This window comes from Enhydra lutris, unplaced genomic scaffold (assembly GCF_002288905.1).
Source record: "Enhydra lutris kenyoni isolate GAN:26980312 unplaced genomic scaffold, ASM228890v2 scaffoldscaffold1, whole genome shotgun sequence".
Lineage (NCBI taxonomy): Eukaryota > Metazoa > Chordata > Mammalia > Carnivora > Mustelidae > Enhydra > Enhydra lutris.
Genome location: NW_019154085.1, coordinates 87735373 through 87758488, shown reverse-complemented (window position 1 = coordinate 87758488; position 23116 = coordinate 87735373). Strand labels below are relative to the sequence as shown.

General features: G+C 36.6%; 1 protein-coding gene across 1 annotated transcript in view; it reads left to right on the top strand.

Moving 5' to 3' along the window:
* LOC111143410 (Rho GTPase activating protein 15) overlaps positions 1-23116 on the top strand; it is a 607442-nt gene that overhangs the window by 369558 nt on the left and 214768 nt on the right. The window contains exon 10 of the mRNA XM_022497494.1: positions 8797-8895. Within this exon, the coding sequence (XP_022353202.1) occupies positions 8797-8895 (99 nt within the window). The remainder of the gene's footprint in view (positions 1-8796; positions 8896-23116) is intronic.

Genomic DNA, 23116 nt, shown 5'->3' with positions numbered 1-23116 from the left:
TCAGCAGAGAATCAGCCCAGTTTTTTGGTGTCTGTGTATCAAAAAGCAGTAACTGATACTTTTAATCAAAGCCCGAAGGCATTGTAAAATAACACAGTACCTTATGAAGCACTTAATACAGATTAAATTCAGTAGTGTTTTAGTATTAAGCATGTTTTTCTGAATCTTAGTTCAAGAGATAAGCCATCTGTAAATTATAGTACTTACTTAAATCACCCATTTCTCCAAAAATTATCAGTAAAGCTGCAGTAAATTTATATGATGAGGACTTATATGGTGAGTATTTTAAGGAAGAAGAAAAAGTAATAAGGATGGAAGTGGAGAAAATATAAAAGATAAAAGTAGAAACAGGATTCTTTGATAAGTAATCTGAAAGTTCTGGTCTAGAAACCTACTGTCAAAAAGAAAACCAAATGTTACTTATAGTTTAAAATTAAAGCTAAATTTTGGTTAAATTGCTGAAATTACCCATGTTGGAAATATTACATTTGCCCTTCAGTATCCACTGCCCCTCCCCTATAGCAACTTATTGGGAGAGGATGTGCTTATGTGTGTAGCATTGTGGAGGGAGAAATATTTCAAGTGCAGGCTACCTACTATTGAAGCCACCAGGGCTATGTTTTTTCTTATCCCAACCCCATTTTTAACATAATTTCAACTAACTGGGCATCCCATCTTGAGCAATTGAAGAGTATAAGTCATCAGAACAATGCTGGTGGTGGAGTGGTAATGTAAAGAGCATCCTGACCCAGCCATCAGAGTTATAAGACTCTGGACCCAGCAGCATATTTCATGGATTTCCTTGGGACCTTTGGTTTGAAACATCTCCAAGACTGGTTCTCCAGCCTCGAGTAATTAATAAATTACTTTGAGTTCCTAGTAAATTCTTGGAGTCCCCACTCACTGTCATTCCTTAATATTTGAATAAATTCTTTGTGTAAGAGAGCCCCCGGTGGCGGGTGCCTAGGTGGCTCAGTCAGTTGAGCATTGGACTCTTGATTTCGGCTCAGGTCATGATCTCAGGGTTGTGAGATTGAACCCCATCAAGCTCTATGCTGGGTGTGGAGCCTCCCTGAAATTCTCTCCCCGTCTTTCGCTGCCCCTTCTACCCCACTTCGCATGTGTGCACAGGCACACACGTGCACTCTCTAAAGAAAAATAAATAAAAGATAATAAATAAATAAACAAACCCTCAGTGTTTTCTGTTTTGTTTTGGTTTGGTTTTTTTGCAGCCCAATCCCTTAAAAAATACACCTCGTGACCAAAAGGATGGGTGGGTCTAAGCCCCTCGGTTTGTTATTATTGTTTCCTCTTCCCCTCTATGTTCTTCATGTATGTGCAGTTCTAGGTGCTTTGTTTTCCTTTTTAAAATTTACTGGACTAGCTGCAACAGCAGCCCTGTGTCCTGAAAGCAGAATAATCATTTTGAAAAGCATGTGGAGACTGTCTTCCTGGGTAAATGATGATAACACCGTCACATTATTTGAACATTTAACTGCCTCTATTGAGTAGTTTTCCTCATAGTTTTGATTCATTTGGAATCTAACTGACAAAGATCCCATTACTGTGTGTTCTTTCCATAATTTGTCAAAAAATATATAGCAGAGATGAGGGAGAATGAAGCTAATTTGTAATCTGGGAGACTTAACCTGGTTATGCTGATGAACTAACTAAATCGGTCAAAAGTTTGAGAGCTTAAAGATTAAAAACCATTTCCTAGTTAAACTCTAATTCATTATGTAAACAACATGATTTATAAGTGCAGTCATGTGGAAGGTCTATTTGTTTTTCTCACCAAAAGATGCTTTCAAAGAAAAATTGCTGAAAATGGATTTTCTCCAACCAATGTGTTGCCTGCCACCCCTGGTATAAACGCTGAAGCAAGAGAAGGAAGACATAATGATCACACTAGCCAAGGCCATAGGCATTTGTGGAGCATTCCAAAAATATTGGCACCTCAAGCAAGAGGTGTTTTCTAAATACAAAAAGTTGTTAAGAGAGGAATAAAGGATTACCAGTGAGCCCACAGATGGGAATATAGGTAGGGAGTCTGGAGCTCGGGGTTCTGGGCTGCTCCGTTTCTTTGGAATAGCATAAGGAAGGGGAAAGCAGAAATAATCCTTCGTGTTGTGCCAGGACAACAGGCCTGGAAGTTAAGGGGGCAAAGCTAGTTCATTAATGCTTGCCAAGAAAACAGAATACTTTCTCTCTCCCTCCCCCTTTCCTTATACTATTTTAAGATAGAAAGTTCTGTGGTTCAAACACATTCCTGCAGTTTAATGGTCCTCCTTGGTATCAAACCCTGGATTGTATCAAATTTACAGATGGGTGACAATTCCACCACAGCCCTGAAATTTGACATTGACATTTTAGCTAAATCTCTATGATTTATTTTCATTAGATAACACTTTTTACTTTGCAAAGTCATTTCTTGTGCATCATCATCTCCTCTAAGTTACATGATCCATCATTTTATGTTGAAGGCTAGTGTTGTAGTCAAGATTCCTTTCATTGTAATTGATAGAAACTTGTCCAAACTGCAAAAGTAAGAATGGAATTTATTGGACTGCTTAATTGAAAATTCCACAGGACAAGGATAGCTTCAGGCATGATTGGATCTAGGGGCACAAATGCTATCAAATCTTTACTTCCTCCATCACTCAGCTTGTTTTCTACTCTGTTGGCTTAATTCTCCAGTATGTTTTCCCAGAAGGTGGCAACATAACTTCTAGAAGCTCAGACTCATATCCCAATAGTCAGTCAATTCCTCTAGAAATAAGGCTCCTCTTTCCCAGTAGCACTAGAAAAAGCCTTAGGATTTCTCCACCAGATCAACTTGGGCCATGTGTTCATGTCTGAATATGAGGAAATTCATGTTTATCCCTGGAGCTAGAGGTGGTGGAGTCAACACCACTCAAACTAAATGGCAGCCAACACGAGAAAGGCATCATCCCTTAAGGATAATACCAGAGAATAGGAGGATAGTTGCAGGGCTAGTAAAAGCAATAGATATCCACCATACTTTTCCCAACCAGTGTCATCTGTGACAGTGGGTCTCACTGTTTAACCAAGGCTGGCACTTTCTATTATGGGCAATAGAAACCCTCCGGCCAATGCTTATGTTCATGCTCTGGTCAAGTTTATTTGATTGCAATAAACAGAAGTTCACTCAAAAATATTCAAATAAAATGGGAACTGTTGTCACAACCCAGGGTATGTCATGATACCTCATGGAAGAGATAGATGATCTCTGGAGTTAGGCATCAGAAAGTGAGGACCTAGGGTGTGTCTGCTTCATTCACCTCTCTCTGCAAATTAGTTCCTGGACTGAGTCACCCATTGCACACAGCCATCTCCCCATATGGTTGCCCCTAGTATCCAGTGTCTAAATCTAGGCAGTCTTGCTATTTAAGTCTTACTATTTACTATTTACAGTGCTTACTACCTCAGTCTGTAGTATCCCACTTCTAATCATTGTGAGGGAGAATTTCGTTGCCTTGGCTTGAGTTACAGCCTTGCATTTAATCAGCTTCACCACAGAGATTAAATTCTTAATTCCAGAGCCATAGTTTCTTGGGTGAGTATAGCCAGTTTAAAGAGAGGCTAGAATTAAGAAGACAATTTTTGGTTTTTCTGGTAACTAGTCAAAGCAAACATCTCCCTTCTGTCTAATGATGTTGATCATATCAAGGCTCCTTTCTCACCAGGACACTTGGCAATCATGAGGGGAGTTTCTCAATGAGATATTGCCTGTGCTTGGCTGGACAACCCAGTAAGTGGCAGTGATGCACCTCCCCCACCTCCCACTTTAGAACCAAAGAGTAGCCAGTAGCACACCTCTTTCCCTCCAGGGCATTATGGCGGAACACCCGGCAGTTGACGTTCACTCCTATCTTCCCAGCTCAAGATGGGACCCAAATCCCACATTCCGTTATAATTAATGAATTCCCAGCACTAAACTTCTTAATGCAGGAGTCCATTTGATCTTTTCACTTTTTTCCTCATGGTCACCAATGGCCTCTGAATTGTCAAAATTCAATGAGAACTTTTCACCTTTATCTCCCACCATCCTTCTCCTGCATCTGAAATGCTTATCCACATTCCTGATAACCAGTCTTTTTATTCTTCTGCAAACTTTGAGGGTTCCTTCTGCATGTTAGTCTCTTTTACTCAAGCAAGAAACTAGGAAGTCTTCTCTGGTGGGTTGATTCATCTTCTGCATCCAGTTAACAAATCCTACAAAATCACCCCTTCTTTCCATTGTCACAGGTCAGCTTCTTGTCTTTTTTCTTTCCCTAAAGCCTGATACTTTGTAACTTTACATAGGATTCAATATTTTGGCATCCATTCCCTCACCCATAAAATCAGGTTAATAGTATCTACCACCAGAGAGTTGAGGCTTGGTGTAAAGATTTAATAAGTTAGAATACATAAAATACTTTGAACCATGCCTGGCTTAGTGTAAGAGTACAATGAAGCTTAACTGCTGTTATTACACAGCCTTGAGATAGCACTAATCACATTATATCATAAATGTTTTTGAGAGTTACCCACCACCTCCCCAGACTATAGGAGATCATGCTTTATGCATCACTGCATTTTCTGGCTGGAGAACAGTGTCTGGCTTATAGTGGGCATGTAATAAATAGTTACTGAATAAGTGAATCAATATTTATATTCTTTACAATATCTAGCACATGACAGATGCTCAAGAAATATGCACTGAGTTGAACTTTATAGAATTAAATGGATCTGGAAAGAATACAGAGTTAAAAACTGCCATTATATTAGGTAAAGCACAATGAGTTCATTTTAAAGGGAGAGAAATTTCCTTTAGGACTCCTCCTTGGGGTGAATCTAAACTGATGCAAGATTCCACATTCCTAGCAAATTTAGAATTGTTTTCATCTATTTTTTTTAATTTTTTTTTTTTTTTTTTTTTTTTTTTTTGCTCACCAATTTCAGTTTCCATGTCCTGTTAAATTCTCTTTGTTTTCACTCTCATAGCATAGCTTACTTCACCAACAACCTGGACTCCTGTTAATGTCTTTATCAGTAAGCTACTGCTGCATAACAAACAAATACAAAATCTTAGTGACACACAACACAAAGCATTTATTTCTCATATGTCTATGGATCAAGTAGCCTGGGGCAGGTTTTAGTGGACAGCTCTATTCTAAGTTTAAGGCCTCAATCTATGCCATGTGTATTTATTCTGGATCCCAGACTGAAAGGGCAGCATCTATCCAGGGAAGTTCTTATCTTGGCAATAGCAGAAAGCAGTCAGGTGGGTAGAAATCTGTAATGCATTTTAAGGCCTCCATCTGGAACTGACACATTGTCATTTTTACTCACACTACATTGTCCAAAACAAGTCTATAGCCAAGCCCAACATCAGTGAAATGGGAAAAATAAGTGTTACCCACTGTAGTGAGTTTTACCACACAGTCACATGGCAAAAGGGGTGAATGTACAAATCTACTTCAGAGAAGAGAAGAATCTTGAAAAATGATTACATTTACCACAGCTCTCTCCTGATTCTGGTCTCCATAACACCTTCCAAGGTGATCACATTAGCTTCTTAACTAATCTCCCTGTGTTTAATCTTCTCCACAATCCATCACAATTGGTTATGAACATTTTGGCTGTAGGGGATAGAATACCTAGTTTAAAAGGACATATTATCTCACATAGTAAGGAATCTGGAAAATAATTGTTTTAAGTTTAGAATTTCAACAGTGTCATTGAGGTCTTGGGTTTTTTGTGACCTTTTTAAATCCTGTTTGCTTTTGTCTGCAACCTTGTTGTCTCATGGTGATAAGATTGCTGCAGTAACTCCAAGCATCACATGATTGCACAGTGATGTTCAAAGCAGGAAAAAAAAAAAGAAAGAGTTCCTTCATACACCCCTCTTCTTTCATCTGGTAAGAAAGAGAGAGTGAGAGAGAGAGAGAGAAATCTCTTGTAGCTTCCCAAGCCATTTCTCCTTACATTTGACTGGTTAGAGCTATCTAATTACCCAGGGCAGCAAGGAAGGCAGAAGTCAATAGAGAATATTTTCAGGCTCTGAATGGACTCTAAAAACAAGAAGTCAGGAGGGGAATCGTGTATGTATAAGATATCACTGGTGTCTGCACACTTTCAAATAATTTAACCTACCTAACTAAATATTTAAAACTCTTATAACACCATCTTCATCTTCTTTTAAAGCTTAATACATCAAGATTTCTGTAAGTAAGAAAGAGTGAATGTTTCCCTCAGCACATCTCATTCTTCCCACCATTCTCCCCATCACTGATGTGTTTGTATACCTTCCTTCCATCTTCCCTAAATGGCCTTTTGTCACCTCTTTTATCTCTTCACTGGTCTTACTTTTCCTTGAGGATTTGTTTCTTCTCTGGGAAGTCTTCCGTGGGCACCAAAGGCTGGTCTGATGTCCTGCCACATGTTCAATAAATATTTGTGAAATTGATTTGAATAACAATTTCCATTAGATGTTTTTATACTTTATAGCAATCCTTCCAGACTATAATTTCTAGCCAATTTAAATTATTCCATCTGAAGTTGTGGGATATTTTTCTTAAATCATAGTTTATGTCATTTTATTTTCCTATAGTGGTGGCTCACTTTTTTTGAACTAATCTTTGTTACTTGACCAAGTATTCAAACCAAATACCCATGATTATTTCCAACTTCTCTACACTCTGTTGATATGTTTGGGCTTATCATCTTTCTGTCTCTTAGATGAAAATGTACATTTTCATATTGAAATATATTCATGCTTTAGCTTTAATTACTTTCCTCCCTGCCAGGTTGTCCTTAATTCAAAGCCATCACCTTTTCTAAGAAATGGATGAAAAACATGACTTCCTTCAAGTCTCACCACATTCCATTTTGACTACCTGTTTGTAATATTTCACTTACCATTCTGTTATGCTGCATTTTATTTTTCTCCCCACTTCTACTACACATATTTTTTAATATTGAAGACCTCCACTGATGTTTAAGACAGTGTCTTGAAGTCAATCATTTAATAAATGATATTGAACTTCTAGTATATGTCAAACATTGTCTACTTACTAGGGACCCAGTAAGAAAGGAAATAGGTGCGGTCTTTATTCTCCTGGGTTTTGCATTCTAAGCAGGGGAAAACTAATCAGTAAGCACATCAATCCAATATACTAGGCAGAGATAAGTGCTTTAAGGAAAGTAAAACAGGGAAGTATCATGGAGAGTTCCTATTGCAGTGGGGCCATTTTTAGAAAAGAAGTAGTTACGAAAGGCTACAAAAGAGACCTAGTGCAAGTTTCATGCAGAGGTCATAATAAGTGCAAAGTCCCTGAGGCAGAAGTGTGCTTGGCATAGACAAGACTCAGTAATGTGGACAGAGTGGCTGCAGGCAAGTGATAAGGGGGAGAGAGGAGAGAGAGGGAGCTAATGAAATCAATTAATGGGTGGAAGGGCAGGTCATGTATTACCTTGGAAGTTGCAATAGGAAACAGGAGTTCACTTTGAGCAAGACAGGAAGCCCTTGAACTTACCAAGTATTTGATTCACTATCAGTAATAAACATCTACGCTGTTTTTAAAAAATCTGGAAATGGTGGTGATGATTACACAAGAATGTACATGTCCTTAATGACACTGAAATGTTCATGTAAAAATGATTAAAATGGAGAATTTTATGTTATGTGTAATTTACTGCAATAAAAAATATCTGTGAGTGAATCCTGTGAGCCAGAGTCTATGCTAAGCACTGGTGACTCTGCAAACACATAGAGCACGTAGACACTCCAAATCTGCTTTGAGAAAATACATTCCATATATCATAAATGTAAGTACACAATACAAGGTAGTATAAATCGTGTTTCAAATGAGAAGACTAGGCTAGGATTTCAGAGTGTGTTCTCAGAAGCATTAGTCTGGAGAGATGCCCTTTGAAATAAAAGGATCTTACTCAAATAAGTTTGGGAAATCGTGCGTCCTCCAGGCCTTTGTGAAGATTCCCAAGCGCAGACGGGCCTGTCACAGACCGTAAAAATACACATGAAAGAAACCTGTTTAACTTTGTTTAACCCAACATTGCTAAACCATTTTGATCATAGGCCTTTTTTCCCCAAATTGCCTATCAACATCCTGAGGAACTGGTATTCCAAAGAACCGATGTTAAAGGAGACACAAAACCGAGAGAGGAAGAAAAGAGTTTGTGGATAAAGTGTGGTCAGAGCTGAGCTATAAAGGAAAGGGGATACTTAGATGAGGGAAGAGGAAGGGCATTCGAGGTAGGAGAGATGTTAAGAAATCCACTTCAAAGTAAATCTCCTGGAACTTGCCTCTTCAAAGATCATTGACCCACTGAACAAATCTTCTAAATATACTTATAAAATTATAATTTTGGTGATTATTAACAAGTTTCTTCTAAAACACTCAAGACACCAATTCATTAAGATTAATGACTTTGTAGAAGTTTTCTTAATTCGTTGTCATTATTTTATAAACAACAAAGTTATGCCCAGAGAGACTATAACTTACTCTGTCATCCCGGCCTAATCGATGGCAGAGTGTTCGTTTTCTTTCTCTGGGTCCAGAGTCCTGTTCCATAAAGGAGGGAGTTATGGCCTTTGTATCTCTGCAGTAGACCCTTTGGAATTCAAACAAACAAACCAAAAAAAAAAAAAAAAAACCGATTCCTATGCAAGACACAGATTTCAGCACCCAGTGGATATGGAAACAGAATCAAATTAAAGAACAACGCAATCTTGGATTTTAATGAAGCTCATCTTTGTTTCTTTTGCAGATCAAATTTTTGGCTCTCATCTGCACACAGTGTGTGAACGTGAAAATTCCACAGTTCCACGGTTTGTAAAGCAATGCATTGAAGCTGTCGAAAAAAGAGGTGGGTAACTGAATATGCAGCAACTTCCCCCCATTAGCGCACCCTCTAAACAACCAATGCTCAAGTTAACAGTGCCACTTGATTTGTCTGGGAAGCCATGCAATTAAAACTTGACTTTTGTTAATCAGTTAAGAGGATCAAGTTTCTTATTAACTTCAGTTTGTTTTTACAATAGGGACATCAGTAATTCCCACTAATGTTCTTTTTTTTTTTTTTTTTTAATATTTTGTCTGTCTGACATGCTGTTGATTCAATTGCAAACTTCTTGTTTTCAAGCCAGTGATAAAACATTCATAAAATAGCAGCACTCACAGTGTTAGAACCCTCCTAACATTCATGCTGGTAGATGTTATGCCAGAACAATTTTTGGTAAGCCCCCAACATTACCCAAGTGAAGCAAATAGCATTCCTACTTGCAAACAGTGATATCCTGTCTTCCATGTGTTTCTGTTCAGTATAGAATATGGCTACCTGGTTCTCCTGGAACAATTAACAGATGCACCTCCAGTGTTAAACAACCTTTGAATCCTATTTTTCAGCATTCTGTTTTTCATGAGAAATTATTTCATCTTACCACAGGGAACAAGACAAAACCCAACTGACTCATCATTTCTTTGCTGGTCTATCTGTGGGGTGTTTTTCGTTCAGACTATGACTTCATTCATTCAAGGTCATTTTCCCTGGAAGATACATACAGTAGATGCAGAATCTCGAAAAATGTATTGTATAAAAATGTGAAGCTTCATCACCATCTGTTACAAGTTTACAACATATTCCCAGGATCTAGGGGGATATATATCATGTAAAAGATAGAGGTGTTTTCAGAAAAAGAATTGGTGAATCTATTCCCATTTTCAGCTCCCAGTCTCTTAAAACAATAGAACCAAGGGGAAAAAAGTCTTTACCAAGTTATCTACTAGGAAAAAGCCATTTTAATTCTCTCAATGTTACCTGGCTTTATTATAGAAGCATAATAAAAATGGCCTGCAATTTCCAACTCCTGGAAATTCATACTTTAATTATACTGTAAGGACAGCCTTGGGATCCTGTTATTCCCATATCAGTAGGAAATGAGAGAATAACAAGAAGGGGACGAGTGGGTAAGGAAAGTAGATAAAGAGAGGTGGCTTTGGGGGAAAGCATATCAACACATCAGAGAGGAGTCGAGAGCTCACAGAGGGCAGAAAACAGTAAAAGCAGAATGAATGCAAGGAGAGCTATCTGTGAGGAATGGAGTCATTTGTTTAGAAAGAAGTGTGTTTTTATTGCATGTTGCAATCTCATTTAATTTTATAAATTCGTAATTTAGGAATAAATATTATTTAATAAGTACTTAAAGCCAAAATGGATCACTGAGAATGTTATAATGTTATTATTGCCAATAGCTAAATTATCATCATTTCCAGGAAATCTTCACCCACTTACTAATACTCAGCACCGACGGTGTGAGCACTATTATATTAGAGCAAATATCCAAATAGGACTTTGGGGGAGCTGCACATAATAAGACATGTGCACATATAATAAAAGGACTCTGTACCTCTCTATTTATGTACATACCAGAGGCAAAATGAAAACGCTGCTAGATACAGCCTAGTGGTATGCAGATACCGTAATACTGTAGAGTAGGAAATACCTATAAATAGAAACTGTATCTTCTGTTCACGGCATTTTGTTGGCAATTTTTAATAAAATAAGACAATGTTTTTGCTGACAGCAGCAATCATATCTGGCATTATATTTCATTGTCCCAATGTTTACTCTTAAAATGAATTTGTAGATCCAGCACTAAACAGGCGCTAATCGCACATATGATTATTAAAATAACTCCTAAGCATTTTAATGAAACTCAAAGACTTTACAATTCCACAAAGCAACTGATAATTCAAAGCACTTTGGCAGTGTCAGCTTAAAGGAACTCTATGGAAATATTCAATGAAAACTCAGAGGCACGAGATAAACCTCTCCCATCATGGCAAGATTTACAAATGTGTACTTTTGATTATATTTTTCTATGATCATTTTGCTGGATTAATATTCTTACATTTATACGCCAATTCTATTTACCCAAAGTGTTGTTTTTACTAAATTCTGGCAGAAAGCACCTTAGGACAGAAATAATTTATGTGAATCTAAGTCCAATGTTTATGCAGGCTTCCGATGACATTTTGTGCCGGGGTTGGTATTAGGAGGTAGCATATAAAGGTGCCAAGTCTCTCAGCACGGCTGGGACTCAGCATATCTAGAGCCCTCCTTCAAATGGCCAGATCCTCCTCCAGCCAAGATACTTAATTGCAGAGTCATGGGAAATGCTTATGGACCAGTTATGGGAAAGGCATATTTAATGAAAAGTGTGTGTTTACTCTCAACAGTCTTAGGGAAATGGCCTCAAAACTCACTATAGCAGGACACCGGGTGTTATAGAAAGATTTGTTTCCTTTCTCTCTTTTTCTCTTAAGATCATTTCCCCCACCTTTACAAAAGAATCATCTGTAAATTGTAATCGTATTTTTTTAACGCTTCTCACATGCTTGATTTTAAATGAAACAGTATCAGGAAGGCAGATCTCACCATTGATTCATAGATTCATTGATTGATTGGTTGATTGACTCATTCATTCATTCAGTTATTTGTCTTACTTGCTTGCAATTGATAGACCAAATTGTTCATGCTCCTGTAGTCTACCAGGGAAAATCTACCTAGTGCTTGGCATAGTTGCATTCTTTAATCAACCCTAGTAAAGTGATATTAGTCACATTTTAAATTTTACATCTCACAGACATGCCTAGAAGAAAATCTATTAGTGAGCCGAATGTAAACCAATTTAGCAAATCACTTGTTTAGCGTGTTTCCTTATCTTGATTTGGTTTCCTTTATTCCCTTAAACCACCAGAGCATTCTCCCCCTCACCGACTATTATAACCAGATTAAAGTTATTTCTGTGGTTTCTGACCTTGTCTGCTCAGCCTAGAGAACATACACAGAGCTTGGAGGGAAACTATAAAGGAGCGTGTTAGTCTTTAAAGCTCTTCCAAGGGGTTCGTTCACGCTCATGTTGCCTTTACAGTTGTAGAGCGTGAGTAACGTAAGCAGCCAAAGGAAAACTCGGTTTACGTTTTTTCCTCCAAAGCAGTTTCCATGCAAATATCGAGTCATGGTTCAGCTAATGCTCAATACATATGATAAAATGACCCAAATCCTGAGGTCATCCAGTACTTTTCTTTGAGGTCCGACGCAGCAAGCATGCAGAAGGAAGCATTGTGACATACTGGGAGTATGCAGACCTAAGCAGAGAAGTCCACCTTTCACTACTTTGTAGAAGACTTTGTGTAGCTTAGGATGACACCAAAGTGTATAGAAATTGCTTACTTAAAAGTAAGGTGAGGTGTATTGCTCAGAAGACAAGGGCTTAAGAGATGTGACTTCATGTATATAGTCTACCCTTGGTGCGGTTGATATTAAGAACTTCACCTGTAGTTCCCTTCACGTAAAGCGTGTAACTGGCTGACTACTCTGGGAAGATGTGTCTCTGGGGAAGAGCCCCCACACAGTACCTAGCATACTGGAAGCACTCAGTAAATCCTGGGTGAATATGTAACACATACGAAGAGTTTGTTGTATCCAGCAAGTAGGTCTCTAGTGCGTACCCATGTGTCAGTTTCCACACTACCAATTGAGTATCTAGAGGAAATAAACATGAAGCAAAAGGACAATTCACTGAGTACCAAACGATGATGAGTGTTATGAAAGAAAAGAACAGGTACTAGAAGAGAAAATAAACCTTATAATATTCTTTTTTTTTTTTTTTAAGGTAAAGGGAGTTTGTTTGCTTAAACAATCACATAATAGCGAGGGGGGGGGAAGGAGAAAGGGCACAAAATTGCAGTTATATAGGATGAATGAATCTAGATATCTAATGTACAGGCATGATGACTATAGTTATTCTAAGACAGTGGATTGCAGGTGCTCTCATCACACACACACACACACACACACACACACACAAATTAGTAGATATGGGAAGAGATGATAGGTAATTAGCTTGACTGTAATAATCACAGCAAATCATCATGTGTACCTTAAATATATCCAATACACTAAATATATTATGAAATATTACTTAATACTAAATATACAATTAAATATATTTTAAATGGCATGATCAACCCTGAATAATAAACATATATTTGTCTGGCTTCAGCCTTCTGCTGAGAGCAGAAGTTTAATTTTACCTTATTTCCCAGGTTATTTTCCTCACATAGCATACCAATGCAATATAAGGAGTCATTTCATGTGAGATATCTGAAAGACAGTCCTTTTCCACACAACAATACCAAACTTTACCAAAGATTTCTTTCATACGTAATGGAGTTAACTAAATGAATAAGTATATTTCTATTCTAAATATATTTTTAATGTACCTAATATATGTTTGTCTATAAGGGAATAGGACTCTTTAAAAAGGTTAATTTCGTTTGGACAGGCATTCATCCTTTGGAATATGGTTTAACAACACATTCTTTTTCCATGAGCCTCAGTCCTAGTCAGTATGCCCACAGACTATTTACCAGCATTAAAATGACACCTGGAAATCGGTCACAAATTATGTGAATGTACTTAACACTACCGAACTATACATTTAAAAATGGCTAAGATGGTAAACTTTATATTATGTGGGATTTTTTTAACTACAATTAAAAATAAATGGTATCGTGTCTTGCAAATTTGATGATTCCAGCTATAAGCTACTCTTGGCAGATGCTAATCAACAAGTTTGTCCTCTTTCTTGTTTCTGGAACTCAAAATACTATGACAAGAATGATACACAAAGTTACATTTTTGACTTGGTGCCCAAAAGCCATCCTGGGATCCATAACCTTGCTTTAAAGATTTAAGAAAGACCTTTAGTCTACTTCTGAGAAGGTCCTTAGCCTCGAAAACTTTATCTCTCAACTTGACTTCTTAGCAGCTGTTATATTTTTTTTGCTGTCGTTTGTTTGACAGGATCCAGTTATAGGTTCCGATGTCTGTTTAAAGAAACAAGGAGGCTGTTGGCTTTAAAATTCCCTCATTGCTTGTGTGATCAGCATTTTCCCAGGCTTTTCTACATAGTTTGCCAAGCAAAGGGACTGACCTTTTGTAGCAAACACTTTTTCATTTCAAAATGCTCACTTTGATTTTTGTCCCATTTTATGCTCATTCCAAACTGTTTACAACCCACTAAAAATGACTGTGAATTATATGTTTGTGTAATGGATTCCTTTTGTGGTCGGAGTGGAATGTTTACTTTGAACAATTAGTTATCTTTGGGTAGATTATAGCGACTTGGAAAAAGAATGGCTAAAATTATTATTATACCTTAACTATTTCTTTTTGGTAATTCCTCTGCTACTACATGAGTTTGAGAGAATGTCACAACAGGCCCATGGCATTGTAAATGAAATCTATTTCTCCAATGGGGGAATATTTAGACATAATTGTTAATATTATACGAAGGTATAGTTATATACTAACCTAGGGATACACTTATCTGACTCCCAAAAATTCAGAACACCAAATATACATAAATACATGGATCTTTAAATATATAAACTAAATCCATGGACATTTACGTTATATATATGTCAGATTTGCATATTGGGTAAGGTATGCACATGTATGTATTTATTATATTATTTATTATATTATATACATATTATACATACATGCTGTATTATAGCATAGCTATTATGCTAAGACATACCAAGCATCATACTTATGAATATAACTTCCCTGATTCTCGATTCAGTGCACCAGTCTGTCTCTTGAGATCCTAGCAAGTGCTCACTTGCAAAAATAAAACTTTACAAAGTCTTTTCCCAGTGCCTGAGAATCCAGACCCCTAAGGTACAGATCAAATTGCCTTCACTAGACAAGCTTTGCTCCCAGTTCTGCTAATTCTGTGCTGTTCATTCTTTCCCACTTTGGGATAATCTATTATGGTTGGATCCAGGCACGCATGAAAGGCTGATACTTCCATGAGGAATGTGCAATTTGTACTGTTTAGTTTGTGACGAGATTCTTGAAAACTTTTATGATTCTATCTTGTTCCAGAGAGACTTCTGCTTGCTAGTTTTATAAGCAGTGAGTGAAAAAAAAGTAACAAAAACAAAACAAACTGATAAAAATTACATGCTCCCCCCCCCCCAAAAAAAATTCAAGAACTCAAGATAAGCACTTTTTCTTTTTCCCCAGAGAATATTTGTGGACTGGACAAAAATGTTTCTGAGGAGGGCACTGACCTATGTGTTGCTTTTTTTTTTTTTTTTTTTAAAGTGCTTGCTTTTCATGCCTAAAGTTAGGCATCCACAGTTAGGCAATTACTTAAGAACCGATCCTCAAAGAAGCTCTGTGCAAGTTTGCAGCAAATTCTCCTTAGGTTTTCTTTCTGAGTTAAAATTAAGTCCAGTTTCATGTTTTGGGGTTTTGTTTCGTTTTGTTTTGTTTTGGTGCAATCCCAGCGACAGCCACCTTCCTGACAGCCATAATGTTGTGCTGGGTCCAAGTTGGAATTGGCTCTTTGGGGTAATCGTGCTGGGGCCTCTGTGTTTGTAAGAAAGCCACATTCAGGGCTAGAGGGGAAGACAAAAATCAAAAAAGAGTAAACAGGAAGCAGCCAGCAAGAGTGTAAAAGAGACACTGGGAAAAGACAACCAGAAGAAATCAGAGATGACAAGGTGGAGAGAGAGAAAAAAGCTGCATTTTGCAATTAAGAAAACAAATGTGCATAAAAGGGCACTCCTGTGAGGTCCCTTCATGAAGAGAAGACGGTGACGGAGCCAGTTACCAAGTCAACTATAGTTACCCAAGACCTGCTTCTTTGTTTCAGAGAAAGGTGTTCCCACTGGAGAAAATCCTTTTAAGTTTGATCTGGCGGTGAATGGCAAGCTTACCCTGAATGTTCACAAATTCTGTGTGTACACATGGTTAGGAATCAACTCACTGTACTTATTAGTGACATTTCGTGGATTTTATCTACATCGAGCAGTACACAACAGTCTTATTATCAGAAAGAGAGCTTAAACATAACAGAAGTTAATGGAGGAATAAATGTGCAGTTCAATAACCAGCAAGGCTATCTAACGTATCCAGCAATGTGGCTCTGGTCAAATCAGTCTGTGGATATTCCCACACTTTTGCTTCCAGAATGCATGAAAATAAATAATATCTCTTCCCAGATAAAGCCTGAGTCTAATTTCCAACCTCCACCCCCCGTTCCACCCACATGTTAAAGTTTAGGTTCTTACCATACTTTCCCTTTGAGTCAGTTGGAGGGAAACAGAGCCAAAATTAATGCCCTAGGAAATTAGTCTCTTATTGTGTGAATGGAGGATTTAAATAATGCAACACCTCCTCATGTCAAGATGTAATAGTCCAAAATATCGTATAGTGGTGTCATTTATATGATGAGAGTTCTGGGTCTGGGAGTTTTTCTATTATAAGCCCCCATATTCAGAAGTTAATAGTTCAACCATAAAAATAATCTTGGCTGAAAGTTGGCAGGATGTTTTAGCCTGGAAGCAAATGTTTACAAAATTTGAAAAAAAAATCACATGCATTTGGAAAGCTTTCAGGTTTTCAATAAAAAGGTGCAAAAAAATATAATAAGGCAGACAGAGATTTTTTCAAATATGTGTTGCCCTGGGATTCAAAAATGGATTTGTAGTCTTTAAATAGAATTTTTAAAAATTCTTGTTGCATAATGTGAACCAACTGATTAAAAAAAAGAAATTATCAAAAAAATGATCAAGCTCTCGCAGAGCATCACTTTGTTTTGTGAAATAATCTGTTGTTTATCGGTTGAATGAGAATCTATACATTATATTTTTATAAACATTTCTCTAGAGATTAAAAATTTGTGATAATTAAGAAATTTTTAATTAATTCAGAAAGCTCTGAAGGAGAACAAAATATTATACTCTTTTGTGGTTTCCTAATAAATAATGTTCCATTTTAAAATGTCTAGGAATTTCTTTTTCCAAGGAATTTCCACACTTTCAAGTGAAGTGTGCCAACTTAAGCACCAATCATTGATCTACGTATATATTAAAAAAGACATACAGATTCCAGATATAGTTCAGTAGGTCCATACAATTGAACATGGCATATTTTCCTCTATAGAATGTTTTAGAGTAATTGACTCATTCCCCTGAAAAGATACAGGTCTTACAGATTCTTCTAAATTCTGTGAAAGGTTATCTTACAGTCTGTGGAATTAGAAGTGTGTGTTTCTTGGGTTCAAGTAATCTCTTCTTTGTTAGTTTTCCACCTTTTTGCCGAATTTTGTAATTTTCAAGCCACTTCCTATTTTTAGTGCAGGCAACAACAACAACAAAAAAATCAGGAACCGGACACTTTAAGAGGAAAAACTGCGAAACCAAAATAGCTCTAAAATGATATTGCTGGAAGAGTTCTTGAGCTTATAGTAGATTGCAGACCCAAAATGTAAAATCACACAATTTTTAATTTAATAATAAGAATGTCCTGAGTTTTAGAGTGAAAGCACAGCTTATAGAAAAAAACTATTTAAAACATTACCCTCACTCCATCCTGTGTTACTTCCTATAGAGAGCGTGGATTTATTTTTAACTTTTCACAGTACCTGGCACATAACGGATTCTCAATAAACGAATGAATGGATAAATTACCTTCAACATTGCCTAAATCTTCGTGGAAAGTTGCGCATCATTGTTACAGCTGCATATGGTTGAAGCTTAAAAAAAAAAAAAAAAAAGAAAAAAAAAAAAATCAATGACCAACAGTTGATTGAAGGCAAATGTATGATTTGCATGGTTTCCCAATCTGTTTTCTAAACATGTAAACCATTCTGATAATAGTGTATTATGTTGTTCTAAACGATATTCTTTTCTCTCTATACCCAGCTACACCAAACATTTGAACATATGTTTCCTTAAAGATTTTATGTTCATCAGTTTTGGGGGACTACATTTAAGTGCACCATGCAGCAGCTAATAGAATACCCATTCTCTACTCGTTTCATCAGAGGAAGTCATATCCCATTAAACATTGTTTCAGCACCAATAGCCTGCTGTTTTTAATCAAGTAATTGAATGGCAACTATGACTTACAAGTGACATGCCTCGGAATAGTCAGGAGTAGGCGTGGGTCTCAAAACCACACAGAAAGTAGAGCACCGTAACTTTTCCTCTAATTCAGACTTGGACTAACATGCTGCCTCTGCTCCGTGTTAGTTTACTTCCTGTGAACATCTCACCTTCTTGGTTCAGTGTTTATTTTTTACATAAACCTGAGGAAAGTTGTATCTTGATGATAATCTCTTGAGTTGAAAGAGTCTGTCAAAGAATTTGAAATAAGATAGATAGATAGATATACATACATATATATTTATAGTCAACTACACAGACTTATCAGTTGAAAGCTAATGAAGACAGGCTACCAATACTCTAAAATCTAAATGATTTTGCGATTGGATGTTGATTTCATTTTCTCCAAATTTACTTCATGACAGAAAAGTTAAACTCTGCTGACATCACGAAAAGCTCTCTAAAGACTTTGAATATGTAAATGCCATTAAAATAGGACTGTTATCTTTCTTGTCTTTCAAGTGAAGGTCTTCTTGTTATGTTTTGCATTTTTACTGTTTGGGCTAACTTAACTCTTTAGTGTCCCCATAGGGCGGTAGAACACCTAGCAGACAGTATTGTAATCACTGTAGTAAGGTTTCTTTCCTTTCATCTTAAAGATCCGCAGTTGGCCTCTATTTGAAATTGCATGGCATAATATTGGAGGCCATGTGCTTAGCCCAGAGTTTGACAGCATAAGAAATGTGTGTTTTCCTCTGGATTTAATTCCTGACTCCAGGATTTCTCTAGCCATTCTTTCAGTGTAATGTCAATGATACCAAAACCTTCAATGATTTCTTCAATGACTTCAAAGTTCCTACTTCAGAATGACTTCTCAAGCTATGTCTTATTCTCAGAGATGAGATCTAAGAACAGGCCTTCTTGGATTTTCCTCCAGCATCTCAAACTCAACTTCTTCAAACTGCATTTATGACTTTCCCTAACAAACTTATTCATCCTTCTTTATTCCTTAACTGGCATCATGGCATCATGGCCTGTTTTTCCCATTCTTTTCTTTCTTTTTTTCCCCCCTCCATTCTTCTAAGAAGAGATATGTTGGCTATTTTCTACTGTTCTCTCTACTTACACAGAGCATTATTCACCAAGTCTAATAATCTCTCCTTTCTTGCTATCTCTTGAATTTGATTCTTCCTTTCATATGCTATGGGCTTGATTAGAACCCTGTAATTTCTTTTGAGAAAAACCTCCTAATTAATATCATTGTCTTTGTTCTGTTTTCTATCCAGGCCACCTTTTTAATCATGACAACATTATACCTCTTGAACACGAATAGAATTATGTTATGCCTTCTTCAAATATCTCTCCAACGGTTTCTTTTTTCCATCAGTATAAACAAAATTCCATCCTAATTATCCCCATAAACATATGACCTCTGTCTACTGTCCATTTCATATTCTCATAAACTGCTTCCTATGTTCCAGGAATATCAACCATCAAGTTTTTCCGAAGGTTGATATTTTCCCATGGGCTGTCCTTTCTCTCTAAGAACCATCTCTTTTCCCATCCATCTGCCAAATTCATATTCATCCTCTTGTACATAGCACAGGAGTACCCTTCGTCAAGGAATATTCTCTGATTTATATCCTCAACCACCCCTCTATGGTCTCTTGAAAATTATTAGGATTTCTCTGTGCAGTGTTCCAATGACAGCTTTGCTCTCCTCAGTATACCACTTATTGCATGGGGCTGTGATGGCTGGTGTCTTTACCCGTTTTTCTATCTAAAGTATGAGTCCAAGAGTCTAGGGATTGTGTCTGGTTCATTTCTGTCTCATCAGTGCTTAGCATACCAAAGCTGGCATATGGTACAGGCTCAATTCACGATATATTATTAAATGGATGAATAGACAGATATTATCCAAAATTCCTTTTCATCCATCTATCCATGCATCTATCCTTAGGGAATCAAATCCTGTAGGCTGAAGATTCATTGAATTGATAGGGGAGATAATGATTAGATAACACTTGAAGCGTAATTCGAAGTCATATTATCCAGAAGGAAGAGAAACTACCTTAAAAGTGAAAGTAAGGATTTTTTTTATTGTTTGCAACATGGCCAATATGTATCTACACTCATATCATATCAATATCTATATCCATATCTATATCTATGTGACACACCATATTAGTAATAGTCTACAATAGGATAAGATAAGACAGAAATAGAACAATGACTCTGGTGTTCAGGACAGGTTTTAGACAAAACAGTCTTTCTTATCCTTCATAGGGTGAAACCAGTCTCTCAACACATAGTGTTAAATTATTTCGTGAACCTGAACCATGAGGGATTCAACTAACTATAGCCAAATTTGATGCTTTTGAGATCTAACAGTATCATAAGAGTAGGACTATCATCTTTCTGGTTCAGAAAATTAAGTTCTTTTATATGTAACCCTCTGGGCATCGTCCCTACTTCCCTGTAAGTTTGTGTATAATTTTTCCCATTATCACCCCCTAGGTCTCTTTCACCATCACCACTTTCCAGGCATCTACCGTCCACTGAATAGCCATGTTTCTGATTATCTTTTCCCAGATGTATTAGCTTGCATTATTTAAGGCTAAATCTCTTTTTATTATTTCCTGCTCATATTTCTAAACTCCTTAAGTCCATTTGTATGATTCTTTTGTCTTCACAGATGTCCACAGTTCCTCCCAATTTAGTATCATCAGCAAATTTAATTAATGTTCTGTTTACCTCTCTTTCTAATGAAACCAGTCCCCTGTTTCATTTCATCATACAAAGTAAAAATATATTGGCAATAAAACACTCCGAAGAAATGTTCTCTCACCGTAGGAGGGGAAGTTCAGGATACAGCAAAGAACTGTGTGGTGAGGAGTGGACAGGGCAGCGGGGTGGTGAGCTAGTTTGCTATTGCCCTAAAGCAAAACCTTTTTCACAGCAACCACATTTGGCAGATTGCTGGGTTGGTGCTGATGTGTGTGTGTGTGTGTGTGTGTGTGTGTGTGTGTGTGTGTGCATGTGTGTATGTTCTGAAAGGTAACTATATTACCCTAACTGAGGGCTTTTTACTAAAGATATATTTATTGATACATGAAAAGCATATTTAAAACTATATATACAAATACAAGTGCAAGCTGGTAACATTTAATCCATATGAAGCTATAAACCTAGATATGGATACACATATCTGAATATATACAGACTCCCAACCATTTTCCTTTGTCTTTGTCTAACATTCACTACTGTCTAAGTTTTTATCTTAGCTTTTAATTTGATAAATGGTTTAGATCCAAATTACCCATTGGGTTTAAATCAGATTCCTTTTAAAGTTAGACTTATAGAATAAAGAGAATTTTTATTCAGTTGTATTCAATAGACAAATGTCAGTAAAAGAAATATTTTAACCTCTAGAATTTATAGGCTAGAAAAGTGAGCTTCATCACAGGAAGAGGTTTTACTTGTCAACACTGAAGTGAGCAAGTTTATGTTGAATGAATTACACCATTAGTCTTTAAAGATGTGGCCATACGGATACGGGTGATTTACATAAAAAAAACAAAGATGACATTTAGTAAAAACCCACTATGTGCCACACACAATGCTAGTACTTTCCAACATGAGCCAATAGTATACACTTAAAACCCATGTTACTTACTACCTGATATTCCATAGACTATTCCAAACTCCAGTAAAATTTCAGAAGTATTTGCCATGTTGCTCATGAAAAGCTAATCTTTGAAATATGGATCAATTAGTATAAATCTATTGACTCGACTCTAGAGGGAAGAAAAAAAAAAAAAAAACCTTTCAGGTTTATGCTCTGATTAGGACGGACAGATGGTAGACCAACATCTCTATTGGTATGTATAGAAGGCAATGCGCGCTCTCAAGTGTTGAGATGAAGGCTGATAAATACTTTACATATAGCACAAGGTCACCAAAGATGTTATCACCAAGAGATGATGGTAACAAAATAGTGACTGGGAATACTGTTAAGTAGTCACAGCCTCATATTGTTTTTCTAGTGAGAAAAATCTGATGCATAATGCATTCTTATGCGAGAATTTTCTCAGATGCCAGGACTTTACAGGCATAACTTTCATAAGCTTTAATGGGAGTTTCCTGCCAGCACCTGTTACAGTATGGAGTTCTTACTTTTCACACATAATCCAAGACTGGCTTGGAACACTGACTTGGAAAAACTAATATAGTGAAACCTTCTTATAATGTTTCCTCACATATAATGTTCATCTTTTAATTCTTGGTCTGATATATGTATGTACATGTTTTCCTTTCAAATTCTTTTCCCACCAGAAAGGCTTTTTTTTTCACAAGCTTTTTATGGGTAAGAACAGAATATATATTTTAACTGGGTAAACTACTAGAAAAGATACATAAGGGGGAAATTTATTAGGATAGAAGTTAAACTAATGTTAAAAATCAATTCTTCCTAGCCGGAAATAGTTCTAGAAACACTTTGGATTCCCAAGTAGCTGGTAGAAACAATTAGAGTGCCGTGTGCAAAAAACAATCACCATAGATCCAAAACAAGGATCACAAGTCAAAATAATATAATTTGGCCATACTTTCCTGTGTCTTTACAGAATGAAATATGGGAAACTCTAATATTTAAAATAATATTGCATTTAACCCTGTAGATAAATCAGTAGGGCAATATTTTGTATAAAGGAGAGTTAAAAAGAACTCTCAAAATTTCATATTTTTATAATTAACTGCCACAACCTGTATTACCAAAACAAAGAAAAAATTAGTATATCTGTTGCACTAAAACTGTTAGAGATGGCAAAGATATACCATTTTATGAACAATAACTTTCCTTTAAAGGTATTTGAAGTCTCCTCTTGTTTACTATTTCTAACATTCATGCCATATAAGAATGAAAACAGAACTTTCTACTCAAAATCCTGAATCATTTATTGTCTTTGTCCTATTTGACAGCATGGTGGGCAGAGGAAATGGTTTTTATTTGTTAAACATTTTCAAATAGTGAATTTGAGTTCCATATTTATAACAGGATATTATAGTTAATGTTGATAGGTTGAGTTAAAGTTGGAAGGAGTCTGAAATCCTGAAAC